Source organism: Gossypium arboreum, chromosome 7 (genome assembly GCF_025698485.1).
Source record: "Gossypium arboreum isolate Shixiya-1 chromosome 7, ASM2569848v2, whole genome shotgun sequence".
In the NCBI taxonomy this organism is placed as follows: Eukaryota; Viridiplantae; Streptophyta; class Magnoliopsida; order Malvales; family Malvaceae; genus Gossypium; species Gossypium arboreum.
Genome location: NC_069076.1, coordinates 6,689,286 through 6,703,725, shown reverse-complemented (window position 1 = coordinate 6,703,725; position 14,440 = coordinate 6,689,286). Strand labels below are relative to the sequence as shown.

Genomic DNA, 14,440 nt, shown 5'->3' with positions numbered 1-14,440 from the left:
TTAACACAGCCAGGACACACACCCGTGCTGCTTATCCGTGGACGACACTATCATTTGAACACGGCCATGGCCCGCCCGTGTGGCCTACCCGTATACAACTTTGAGCTAAAATTTTAAGTCCAGGGGACACACAACCATAGCACACACCCATGGGAGAGAACCGTGTGTCACACACGGCTTAGACACACGCCCGTGTGTCCAACCATGTGGACTCTAATAGGCTATTTTCCAAGCCTTTAGTCACCCCTTTCTACTACTTAGGCTTAGTGGTTACCAAGTTTGAGAGAAAATATGATTTTACACTTGTAAATAATCTTAATAAAGCTAGTTGTATGGAAACCTCATATCATTGGTTTCTCACATAAAAGGTTATTTTCCATTTAGTGTTATGGGTTTCTACGTCACTTTAATTCATCCAAAATTGGCTCGTTCGTGTAACTCATTGCCAATTGGTAACAACCCATCACTTGTAATTAAAACCATGCATAATTTTGTAGGTCATAGCCTACTTCAATTAAGTCAATTTTCATGGCCATATACAAAGAGATAAATATTTTTTTTACATGCCTTCATTTGGAAAATCAAATGACACATATAACAAAATACTCAAAAATACTATACATGCCATTGAACAAAATAAACTAAGTCTTTATACCAAAGCTTGTCTAGTTGATAGTGTGTTGACTCCCCAATCGTCTTCCAGTCCTTATGAGTCCTCGAGCTCTGCGAGACGGGGAAAAAGAAAGGGGTAAGCATTTTCATGCTTAGTAAGCTCGAATAACCAGAAAGTAAACTTACCGAGTAATTAGCATACAACCATACTTAAATCATGAAATCATCAATTATGAAATGATTTCCTATCACATGCACTCAATCAATAAGTTAGTCACATAACAAAGCATCATGTAATTTATGTAGATAAGCTCATCATTCATCATCTTATTTTGACATACATCATATTAATCCCGTTGAGTTTCTAGGAAAATTTCGATGAAATACCCATTATCCGTCAATTCTTACGAATGAACATTTCACATATATGCACTCCTGCGAACCTCACATCTCATGGCAGGATTACCAATCCAGGCTAAATCCCCCATATCATAAACTCATAAGGTGATGTCGGGATTATCAGTCCAGGCTAAATCCTTTATAGCGACAAACACCCTTAATGAGCTCGGATTTGAATTACCAGTCTAGGCTAAATTCAGACCCTAATAGGATTACCCGTCTAGGCTAAATCCTCAATGCACATATATTCTTCGGGAGACTCGATCATTCAAGGAACACCCATCCGGGTTAGATCCTTTCTATACTCGAGATCACAGATTACCCGTCCAGGCTAAATCCTTACTGCAACACATGTAGGATCTCTTTACACATATCAATGAGGGTTTATCCATCGAATTCCCTTTGCCAACCTCATCCGAGACATTTTTCACATGTTACCATCAAATATGCATTTTCATGATATTTCAGGCTAATAATAATTGCAATCATCATGCATTCATAAGTCATTCAATTATGCATATTAGGGGTTTATTTTAAGTTATCCGAACTTACCTGGTATTCTTTTCGGAGCTACGTTTCGGTCATTCCAAAACCTTACGTTTACCACGATCGACCTCCGGAATTTGTTTCTCGGGGTCTATAACAACAAAATTAATTCATTAATTCACTACATTATGCATTTCAAGTTTAATATCTACCCTCGATCCAAATGACCATTTTGCCCCTACCTTTCACATTTTTATGATTTAGTCCTTAGGCTCGTATAATGAAACACATGCACTTTCTATCTTACCCAAGCCTAGCCAAACACTTTTCCTTCTTATGGTAGCCCACATTATCCATTATTTTCTCATTTCTACCACACATTTACATCTTTTACAAAATAGTTCCTATAAGGGTTTTTCATGAAAATCAACTAGGAAAAGATGTTTAATATACATTCATCTTTCATATTCCTCCATAATCCATCAAAATACAAGCAAATCATGCATGGGTAAATTTTTAAACATGAACCCTAACATGAATTATGGGTAGAAATGGAGAGAGCAAGCTACCGGGATTTCAAAAATACAAAGAGCATGAAAAACGGGGCTTGGGAGCACTTACTATTGAGCTTGGAAAGCTTGAAACCCTAGCTATGGAGAACCTCAAATTTTCAGCTGGATGAAGGAGAAAATGGCTGATTTTGGCTTGATTTTTCCCATTTTAATTCATTAAAATGACAAATGACCAAAATGCCCTTATACTATTTTTTTAAAATTTCATCCATGCAAGCCCATTTTTGTCCAAAAATTTAGAATTTGGGAAAATTGCTCTGCAAGACCTTCTAATTCATAACCCAAAGCAATTTCATACAAATTGCTTCAAGAAATCAAGTTTTGCAATTTATTCAATTTAGTCCCTAATTTCCAATTGGACATCTTATACTTAGAATTTCTTCATGAAACTTTAACACATGCATATATTCATATTCTAGGCCTCATAATAATCATAAAATAAATATTTTGATGTCGGATTTGTGGTCCTAAAACCACTATTCTGACTAGGCCCTATTTCGGGATGTTACATACACGGCCTGGACACACACCTATGTCTTTGGCCAGTGTGAACCCTGCACTATCATGGCCACACGCGGTCTGGACACACACCCGTGTCCCTTACCCGTGTGACTCTTCCCTAGTGAACAGTGAATTACACAGCCTACCACACGCCCTGGCACACGGCCATGTAGCGTCTACAACCATGTTTTTCGACATCTGAAATTCGTAAAAGCTCAAGTTTTTAGTACGCACCTGAAGTAGTTTCAAAGCTGAAAAAATGCAGAAGATTCCCAAGACCTAAAACGAACAATCCATAACCAGTTAAGTGATAATTTGAAATAACACTAAGATTATCACACAACCAACATTTTCGAAACATTTCGACACGAGAAAATCCTAAATCGCGTATTACCTCCGCACCACTACAATCACGAATTTAGAGCGTTAGATGGATCATTATCTTCGAGACCTTCCCCTAAGGACAACAACTAAACATACAATCAAAAGGTTCGAACAGTTTACGCAAAAAACTACATTTGGCAAGAAAGACAACAACTAATGTTTTTTTTTCCAAAAGGGAACAAATGAGCACAAGAAATTAACAGAACATAAACTTACCCGACAACAACAACAAACAAGATGTATGAATCTAAGCAGCGAATGAACAGAAAAGAAAAAGAACTCAAAAGGAAAGAGACAAAGAAAGAAAGAAGAAAAAGAAAGGAAAAAAAAGAGAGAGAAATGGAAAAGCAGGGAGAAAAAGGAACGTTTAATTTAATTTAACCACTTATCACAACTCCAACATTAAGCAAAAATATTATCTAACGTGCACACCAAGACTGAAACATAAGACTAGAGGGTATACAAATACTTAACCATTGAACCAATAAGCTCATTCTTAACATTAATTCAGACAGAATAAAATCTAAGTCAATGACTTAGAAATAGAGGTTAGTTAAAATAAAATAGCAAAACCTCTAAAACCGCATCTCAAATCCCTGACCTCAAACACATAAACAAACCACATAATCACAGATACATGGACTCAATTACAATAAAATCCAACAATCAAACACTCAAATTTTTGGAGAGTTACATTTAACCAAATATATTAAATACTTTGAATGTACACATGTCAATTAAAGAGTGTAACACCCCTAACCCATATCCGTCGTCGGACTAGGGTTACAAGGCATTACTGAACAAAAACATAATTCCGAACATTCACATATTCAAACAAATTATATTTATAATGCTATACTTTATCTTAATAAAATACCTTGGCCAAATGTTCACAATCAATTATATAATACCATATAAATATTTCATATATAACTAATTACTCAAGATCAATTATATCATCACATAGACACTTATATATAAAGCCGAATATACAAGGTTCATCATAACATCACATGTGACCTATAGTTCAAAATTCAATAGTACGTCACATATGGCCGAAAATGCACATTCAAGTTAACTTCACATTTAACTGAATATACAAGTTCAATATAAGCTCACATGTACTTACCTTTTTGGCTGAACATATACAATGCAAAATTTAGCTCAATTTCATTTGCTCAATATCCACAATAACTTGAATTCTTATAATTATAGACTTGAAAACAAATCACCGGTATAAAACCTGCTAGGCATAAACCTAAATCACCCACCGGCACAAGGCCTGCTAGACCCAAGGTCTGATATTTATTCACCGGCACTAAGCCTACTAGGCACAAAGCCCGATCAAAGTCACCAGCACAAGGCTTGCTAGGCTTAAAGCCCGAATATCACAAATATAGAATCATTCCACAACATTTCATATATTGAATTATACAATATTCTATGTAACACATACCACTTTTAGAGGTTTTAAATCAGTCAAATGAAACTCAATCACAATAATTCAATGATACATCACATTCGGCTATTATACTAATAGATTATAAAATTCAAATCATCACAGTAAAACATTCTATGTTCAAAATAAACCATGTTTAATTACTTAAAGACTTACCTCGGATATCGACAGACGTTACAAATCGACTATTCGACTATTTTTGTCTTTCCCCGATCCAAATTTGATTTCCTTTGTTCTTGATCTATATAATTTCAAATTAACCTCATTTAAACACAATTTCATTCAATTTAATCCAAAAACACATAAATGGGCAAATTACCATTTTACCCCTGATATTTCATACTTTTTACAAATTAGTCCTAATTGTATAAAACACAAAATACTCACAATCTCATCACATCATAGCTAGGCCAAATCTTCCTTATGTCCATACTAATCCATACATTCCAATTATTTTGCATTTTAGTCCTTTAATTTATTATTTTTTCAATTTAGTCCTATTAACTAAAAATCATCAAAAACTCCAATACAAAACATGTTAATCTAAAACATATTTTTGATATTTCATCATCAAACATCACAAAACACAAATATTCATCAATGGCATAACTCAAAATATTCACCGAAATAAAAAATTCAAGCATGGGTCGGGTAGTACTCGAAGCAATGATCTCAAAAACGTAAAAATTATCAAAAACCGAAACCAAACTAACCTTGAATCAAGCTTGAAATTGGTCGAAAATCACAAAGCTCTTGATTCTTTTTCTTTTATCAAGTTTCGGTGATGGAATATGATGAATATAATTTTTATTTTATGTTTTAATATATTATATGTTAACATTTAACATATTTTACTTATTTAACCTTATAAAAATAATAACATAAACATATACATTAAGGGTACATTCGGCCATCACTAATATAAAGGATTATTTGCAACATAAATACTCCATATTAAAAAGCCACTATCAATTCGACCTTTATGAATTAAACTATCAAGTTTTCAACTTACGCTATTAAGTCCTTTTATCAAATTAAATACACAAACAATCAAATTTTCATACGAAATTTTCACACATGCAAATTCATATATAATAAATACGAAAAATAATATTTAAATATTTTTCTAACTCAAATTCATGGTCCTGAAACTACCGTTCAGATTAAGGTGTAAATCGGACTGTTACAAAGAGAGTGACCACTTGTCAATATTTTACGCAGCCAGCTAAGATAATTTCCATAAATGCTTCAATATCCTACTATAGTGTATATATGTGATTAGTTGTATTTACTATATAAGAATAAGGATATTTATTTGGCAACTTTAAGAAGGAAATTTAGTAATTTACAAATTCGTACAGATTACTTGAATTAAAATTTTAAAGTAAATAAATAAATAAAATTAAATGCTTGACATCTAAATACAAATTTGATCAAATATATTAAATGCTTTGAATGTACACATGTCAATTAAAGGGTGGCCACTTGTGAGTATTTACACTATCATCTCAGATAATTTTCATAAATGCTTCATATCCTATTATTAAATAAAATGAGTAAATTAGTCTCTGTGTATTAAATAAAAAATAAATTAATTTTTTTGTTAAAATTTTTATTCATTTATGCGGTTAAAATTGACCCTAACAATAGAATAACTAGACTATAACACGTGACATGCTAATGTAAAGGGGTCAGTTTTTAACAGTAAAATGATTAGTTTGCTTTTTGACCTAACGTATAAGTAAGGGTGTTCACAGTTCAATTAAAACCAAATTAATTGATCGAACCGATCTAATTCAATTAATCGGTTGGTGGCTGAATTTAGTTGATTGGAAGTCGATTAATGATTTTTTAGAATTTTGGTTATCGATTAATTCGATCGTAATTAACCGAAATAAATAATGTATATTATATATAATATATTTTTAATATTAGTAATGTATTTTTGAACTATAATTTTTATATTAACCGAATAAATAATAAATAATATATGTTTTTAACTATTAAAAAATAAAAATTAGCAATTTATTTTTTATATGTTTTATACTTATTTTAATCAAAAATAAAAATATATAAATTTTGGTTAATTTAATTAACCAATTGAATTAACTAAAATATTTTAGATCGAACCGATTGTTTAAACACTTAAATATAAATATTAATTTATTAATTTTTAAATAAAAGGATAAAATACCTTCATAACATTTTAATTTAAGAAAAGAGTTGTGGAATAGAGGTAATATTTTGTTTTTGGCAATAGGGATAGCCATAATATTAGAATTGACTTAGCCCAATATCTGTACTACAATTAGTCAAATGGCATACAATGAAGTGAAAACTCATATTCACCCACCTCACCGCTGACTTCTAAACAACAATAAAAGGCAAAATAAAGTAAGCCTCCTGCCTCCATTTTCAACTTAATCTCAATGCTAAATAAAGCATCTCTTTGGACCATGTTATGTATACTTATAAACCAATCATAATACCATACGAATATATATATAATATAATTTCTTGATATGGATTGGATCGTGGCATCAAATAAGTAGACAAAAGCAACTAGTCCAAAGTTGAGTGTTTAAGTGGCCCCATCGGACGGCCAGCTGACACATGCTTGACTCCTCTTCTTGACCCTATATCGAAGTCTAGCCTTCCTATCTCCCTTGCTCAATAAAAATAAATAAAGAAACATGTTTTTCAGCTCATAATTGTCAATTTTGTTATCTTCAACATACAAGCAGGGTTAATGGTATTGCTACAAACCCATCCTTTTTTCTTTTTAATCGTCGTCAAGTTTAGCCCCGTCAACTCCAAATCTACATTCAAACCAAAATCACGCTAAAATTGTTATTTTACTGTTTCATTTATACTCATAAACCGATTATAAATAAGTCTGCCATAGCCATTTAGATCCTGCAATTGGAGTTCACATGTTAATGATTTTACTTTCAAAAGTCAGAATTGAGATTCTATTATGATTAAAAATTGTTTTTAATTAATTCCAAGACAGTGTCATAAACACAACTCCAATATCCCTGTTCCATTCTACTTTATTATATAAACAGAGGGGTTGGAACAGAGGTGATACAGAACAAGCTGCAGGCCAAGCAAATGAGACTTTCAAATGCTATCCTTTGTTTGGTTTCCTTTATTGTTTTCTCCTTTTTGCAGAGCCCCGCATTTGCTGTCAAAAGGGTAAGCATTTCGATTCAACCCCCACCTTTTTCTTCCATTAATGGTGCTTACAATGATTATTGAAGAAAAAAGCAAAATTTCCTTGTTGGTTGTTGTTTATGTAGTCATATGTGGTATACTTGGGAGGTCATTCGCATGGAATCCAATCTTCATCGGTTGATCTCGATGCTGTGACGGAATCTCACTACCATTTTCTCGGATCATTCCTCGGCGGGTAAGTTCGTTTCGTGGAGTAAACATATTTGAAGCTATTTTTTTTTCTTTACATCTTGAATGATTTGTTTCGAAACAGCCATGAGCATGCTCGAGAAGCTATCTTTTACTCTTACACAAGGCACATCAATGGTTTCGCTGCCCATTTAGACGATGAAGTAGCAGCTCAGATCGCAAGTAAATGTCCATTTCTTTTTTTTTTTTTCTTCTCTGCTTCAATTTTCCCGAGAAACTGTGTTAAAAAAACTCTTTATCCGCAGGGCATCCGAAAGTAGTTTCACTGTTCTTGAACAAGGGAAGAAAGCTACACACAACGCGATCCTGGGATTTCCTTGGTTTGGATCACAACGGTGTCGTTCCATCCAACTCAATCTGGAACAAAACCAGATACGGTGAAGACACCATCATCGGAAACCTTGACACTGGTGAGTTACATCTTAATCTTTCATATGATTACCGGTCTTGTAAATAATAACTACATGAACTGACTGGACAATGTGTTTTGTTTGTTTTATCAGTTAACTTCGTTCCCATATGACAAAACTCATAAATGAATACAGATTGGATCTAACATATTAATAATTTTTAATTTGGAAAGTTGAACTTAATAAAAAGAAAAGGGTTTTGCTTTTTACAACGTTGGAATTAAGATAATGATGTAAATAGACAATTTGGTATAAATATACCATACACGTAGCTTAAATTATGATAGATGGTGATTTTCCCAATCCATGAACCTGAGATGCAGTCATATTCTAGTCCCACTGCCTGTTCGTGCATGTTGAAGCGTCTATATTATAAATGTATAATGTAGCTATTCCATTGATAAGGCAGCTTAACAAAAATTAAATACTGAATAGATAGCAAAAACGCGAAGTAGAAAATGGGGTAGGACAAGGATTGAAAGGTAGTGCAATAAAACAAGAAATCAAAGATGAATATTGCCCATGGTTTGCTTGTATTTTAGTGAAAGGCTTTGACTTTCACAGCCATTAACGCATGTTGAATGGGGATTGATTTTTATTTTTATTTTTGGCTTTTATGCTAAGGTGTTTGGCCTGAATCAAAAAGTTTCAGTGATGATGGGTATGGACCGATTCCTTCAAAGTGGAAGGGAATTTGTCAAAATCAGAAAGATGCTGGATTTCACTGCAACAGGTCTGTTTTTTATTTGTTTCTTTCCCCTGCCATCCCCACCTTTCATCCCACGCCCATGGCAGTGGTGTACCTTTTTCAAGGATGATGTTCATTTTGTCTTCTTACCACTTATTGTGTTTAAATTTGATAAAGGAAAGTAGCTAAAAACCCAGTTCTAAGAATGCCCTTAATAGAAACCCTTAGTTATTGCATAATGTAGGGTTTAATTGTGGAAATGTCTCCATCGTTGTGAACCCAGAAAGAATGTGGCATGTGTGCAGACTGCAGAGGTGAAATTTAGGTAATGTAGGAATCTTCATCAGTTCCAATTTGATGGTGGGGATGGACCGGTATCTGTAATAATATAAATATAAATATAAAAAGCATAGCTATTTGGAATTTCATGGTAAAGCTGAGGGTACCACTTTATCTAAGAGTTAGTGAATTTTTTTAAAAAAAAAGGGGTCTGAATTTTAAACTCAACACAAATAGAAAAGGGTGTATACTGTGGTTTAAGTTCCATGGGAACAAATAATGGTTCACCTTTTCTAGTAGACACAGATACAAGTTTAAAATTCCAATGACTTTATTTTGTATCCGACTCAAGTTCAACACCTACTCAAATATAGGAATGAAATATGACTCTGAAAAAATAAAAATGCTCTAATACGGGGTAGATATCAGACACTCACACATGAATCCGAATAACATAGATTCCATCCGTAGGACCATTGAGGCTTTAGTCTAAAAACCAGTATTCAGTTCCAGCCACCCCTTTTTTATGTCATTAAACTTACTAAAAAAATGAAGTGTCTGTAAGTGGATAAAATCTAGATAAGATTCTTTTATCACCTATTTTCTCCCTCACATTTGTCAATGAAAATAAGTCATGTGTTTAAAATTGTTTACTTGATATAAAAAGAATTTCATGTTATATATTTTTGGTAAGTGAGCAATTTTTAATTCTTGGGTTGCTTTTCACTGTGAAGCAAGACTCTCTGTATTGCAATGGAGTATGATTTAAATATTAGCAATATATATATTTTTAAATAAATTGACTGTATTCTGAAAATTTTTGTTTATAGTTTATCACAACCTGTTTGAAAATCTCAAACAATGAGCTAATTTGTATTACCCTTCCACACTAATGACAGAATAGTTTAATCTGATATTCTTATATAGTTAAACACTTTGTTGCCTAAAAGCAAGACAGCAAAGAATTGTTTATGTTGCCATTTAAAAAACATAAAATATAATGAAATTTGAAAGCCATTGAATTGTTTAAGATCTAGGTTCATGTTCTTGGACAAGTCCAAAAAAACCTTTGAGACACACAATAGTCAGCCGGCATTTTATAGATCCCCTATAATCTGCTTTAATACGGTTCACTTTTCACGGTTAGCAGCAAAGTGTCGTGGGCCGAGACTCAAAGCTCGGGCCAGTATAGGTGATTGGTTCAGCGCACTGACTGTGACACAAAGCTTCTGGCAGCTTGAATGGCACATGCATGCGTGCACTGCTTTGCTTGCAACTTGCAATTGCATAAAATATTCATACTTATTCTGATATTCCCTTGCTGTCATTGTTCAGATCACCTTTCTCCTTTTTTTTTGGGGTTGAAATGTTATTTTTATCATGCTGTTGTCTTGTTATGGTGTCTTTTTTATCCTGGAAAAAGCTACTGTCCCTTTTCCTGAAGGTAGTTTAGGTTTATAAAGTTGGTATTTAAATCGAAATTTAAGTTTGTTTATTGATGATATGTGTTCTTTCTAGCATTTCTAAACCATGTTAGTGCCTAAATTGTTGGATTTATGTTAAAGGAAGCTAATTGGAGCGAGGTACTTCAACAAAGGCTATGCATCTGTTGTTGGCAAACTCAACTCGTCATTCGATACTCCACGCGATAAAGAAGGTCATGGAACACATACCTTATCGACTGCTGGTGGTAACATGGTACCCAGGGCAAGTGTTTTCGGTTTTGGCAAAGGAACCGCAAAAGGTGGATCCCCTAGAGCCAGAGTAGCAGCATACAAGGTGTGCTGGCCACCAGTTTCAGGAAATGAATGCTTTGATGCAGATATATTGGCAGCTTTTGATGTGGCCATTCAGGATGGTGTCGACGTGCTGTCAGTTTCTCTGGGAGGAGATCCTACTGCCTTTTTCAATGACAGCGTTGCGATCGGTTCTTTTCATGCTATCAAGCATGGAATTGTTGTGGTCTGCTCGGCTGGAAATTCAGGACCTGCTGATGGGACTGTCTCCAACATTGCACCATGGCAGATAACGGTCGGAGCCAGCACAATGGATAGGGAGTTTCGTAGTGTTGTTGTCCTTGGCAACAATATGCACTACAAGGTTATTTCTTCCCTTCCTTGAAGTCTGGTTACTGAAGATCAAAATGATAAATATCGTCAAACATAAGTCGAAATGCGATCAGGACTAATAGAATAAAAAGTAGCAACATAATCATCCAATTGAATGCAAAATTAAACACAAAAATAGAGAGAAAGCAAACTACTACTTAAGATTTTTGGTTCATAACATGCTTCATATGTTTTCATCCAGCACTTATAAATACTTATGTTTCCTTTTTGAAGGGACAAAGTTTATCATCTAAAGTTTTGCCAGACAAGAAGTTCTTCCCTCTTTTAAGTGCAGCGGATGCTAAGTTGGCGAATGCCTCCATTCAAAATGCGTAAGGATATAACACTTGTAAATAGTGTACCTTGGTTTCAGTTATAACAACTGTTATACGTATCTTCTCTTCTCATTATCTTTTATATATATATGCTGATTTGTAGACATCATGCAGAACATTATGCCAGGCTGGTGCCCTTGATCCTAAAAAGGTGACTGGAAAGATCTTGGTTTGTCTTCGAGGGAAGAATGCGAGGGTGGACAAGGGTCAGCAAGCAGCTCTGGCTGGCGCTGTTGGCATGATTCTTGCGAATGACTTTCTCACAGGGAATGAAATTATTGCCGATGCTCATCTACTCCCGGCTTCACATATCAATTACACTGATGGTCTTGCTGTTTTCGCTTACATTAATTCAACAAAGTAAGTGCGAGGATCAATAAATATGTTACCCTTACGAGTCATTCTGTGAGCTTATATGACAACAGTAATAGACGTTCACTGACTATGTATGGATATCGGGAACAGGAATCCCATGGCTCGTATTATGCCCGTGACCACCCTAATTGGCACAAAGCCAGCCCCCTTTATGGCTGCATTTTCATCAAAGGGACCTAATACCATCACACCTGAGATCCTCAAGGTACTTGCTACCAGCAGCAACTATATATATATATTTGTTTTCTCATCTGCTAAATTGCATCTCATACTCGGTATTTTTGTATCCAATATTCAGCCTGATATCACTGCACCAGGAGTGAGTGTAATAGCTGCCTATACAGAAGCAGAAGGGCCAACAAATGAAGATTTCGACAAGCGCCGAGTTCAGTTTAACTCAGTATCAGGCACTTCGATGTCATGTCCTCATGTTTCAGGCATTGTTGGCCTTCTTAAAACCCGATATCCTAATTGGAGCCCTGCAGCAATCAAATCAGCTATTATGACCAGTGGTAAGAAACCTGTTACCTTGAAGAATAAACCCTGGGTTTCTAGTTCTTGAATTTTCATTAAGATTATGATTGCGGAATAAACCCTACATTCCCCCATGTTGCAGCAACCACATTGGATAACGCAAACGAGCCGATTCTAAATGCATCATACATCAAAGCCGGACCGTTCAGCTATGGATCGGGACATATACAACCAAACTTTGCTATGGATCCGGGACTTGTTTATGACTTATCCACTAAGGATTACCTAAACTTTCTATGCACATTGGGGTACAACGACACACTAATATCAACATTCTCGCAGGACAACTACAAGTGCCCCGGTTCGATCAATCTTGCCAACTTCAACTACCCTTCAATCACTATCCCTAACCTTGTTGGATCCATTACAGTGACCAGGACTGTTAAAAATGTAGGAGCACCAGGCACTTACAGAGCTCAAGTGCAGAAACCAGTCGGAATTTCGGTTAAGGTTAAGCCGAAAAATTTGAAGTTCAAAAAGGTTGGCGAAGATAAGACATTCATAGTTAGCCTGAAGGTTAAAAAAGGTGAAGCAATTAAGGAATATGTATATGGGCAGTTGATATGGTCAGATCATGTACACTATGTTAGGAGTCCTATAGTAGTGAAGGCAGTCTAAAAGTATAAAAGCTGTCAAAAAAAAAAAAAAAGAGGCTTGGGCTAGCATTAAGTTTTTAATCCCTGGATTTAACCCATTGGTTGCTACCTCTAATTTGCATTAGGCATGGCCTTCAATGTGTTCTATATTATTCTTCAAGGCCAAATAATAAATGATTGAAATCCAGTTAGATGAATCAGACCTTTTCCATCTTTTCCTTCTTATTTTTCCTTTTACTTTTTTAACTTGCCAATCAAATTAAATTTCAGAGTTTACTTTATATTTGTTTTTCTAAGATAAAATTACGGATATGTTTGTTTCACTAAAAATAACTTCCAAAAATAATTTCTGAAAAATGGCTTACTTTCTAGGAAAAGTTAATATTTTATAGTGTTTTGATGAATGTGTGTTAAATATTTTTGTTGTTTGATAAATTTTTTAAAAATATTTCATAAAAATTATTTTCAATAAAACAAATATACATTTAAGATTTTTTTTCTTTTTATTGTCTCATTAGGTTTATTTTATTTAAATAAATTTATATTTTACATTATTTTTGCATATATTATATTTTGTTAAGTTCGGGTTCATTACAATGTCATTTTTAATTACATGATGCCAAGTAAGCATTTTTATTTAAAATGTAACATCAACAAAATTACCAAAAATTTTAATAATGTCAACAATTGAACTTGATTTTCAAATCTGGAAAGTAGAGAGACTAAATTCTTGAAAATAAAAGTACAGAGACTAAATTGCAAATTTGTGAATAATATATAGATTTATGACATATTTTAACCTTTATACTACAAAATATTTATTATTAATATACTTATAATTGTAATAAATATTTATTATTAAAATATTAATATTGAATATTTTCAATAATGTGAAGAATATTATTTAAAATTATTATTTTAAAATTTATTATTAAAATAAAATTGAAATATTAAATAATTTATTAAAATAATAAATTATATAACCAGATAATCCCGAGGATATAAGGATTAAGTGGATAGAAGTCATAATTTGAAAAACAAAATTTGAAAACTTAAATTTGATTTGTTTGAAAATTAAATATTTTAATAGTTTGAAAATTTTAAATTCTGAAAGCTAGAAAGTTTGGAGAAACAAATTTTTGATCTCTGTATTGAGGGTTTGAGGTCGTGTCCTTTTTTACAAAATTGAGAGCTTATAGAGGGCTCATGCCTCTTTACAATATTTTTCTATGGGAAATTCAATCCCTTACATTATTACAAAGATTGCATCATAGTT

At 33.6% G+C, this 14,440-nt stretch overlaps 1 protein-coding gene across 2 annotated transcripts; it reads left to right on the top strand.

The window, feature by feature from the left end:
• The first annotated feature begins 7,050 nt into the window (after nucleotides 1-7,050).
• LOC108468619 (subtilisin-like protease SBT5.3) lies at nucleotides 7,051-13,361 on the top strand. Of its 2 annotated transcripts, XM_053030918.1 has the most exons (12): nucleotides 7,051-7,165; nucleotides 7,482-7,611; nucleotides 7,716-7,825; nucleotides 7,904-8,001; nucleotides 8,085-8,249; nucleotides 8,874-8,982; nucleotides 10,782-11,316; nucleotides 11,559-11,656; nucleotides 11,774-12,019; nucleotides 12,125-12,239; nucleotides 12,333-12,546; nucleotides 12,651-13,361. In XM_053030918.1, exons 2-12 carry the CDS (start codon nucleotides 7,528-7,530, stop codon nucleotides 13,184-13,186), a joined length of 2,310 nt encoding a protein of 769 aa, XP_052886878.1. In that variant the 5' UTR covers nucleotides 7,051-7,165; nucleotides 7,482-7,527; the 3' UTR covers nucleotides 13,187-13,361. The 2 variants fall into 2 exon arrangements, with proteins under 2 accessions (XP_052886878.1, XP_052886877.1); XM_053030917.1 differs by having other exon boundaries at nucleotides 7,079-7,611.
• The last annotated feature ends 1,079 nt before the right edge of the window (nucleotides 13,362-14,440 follow it).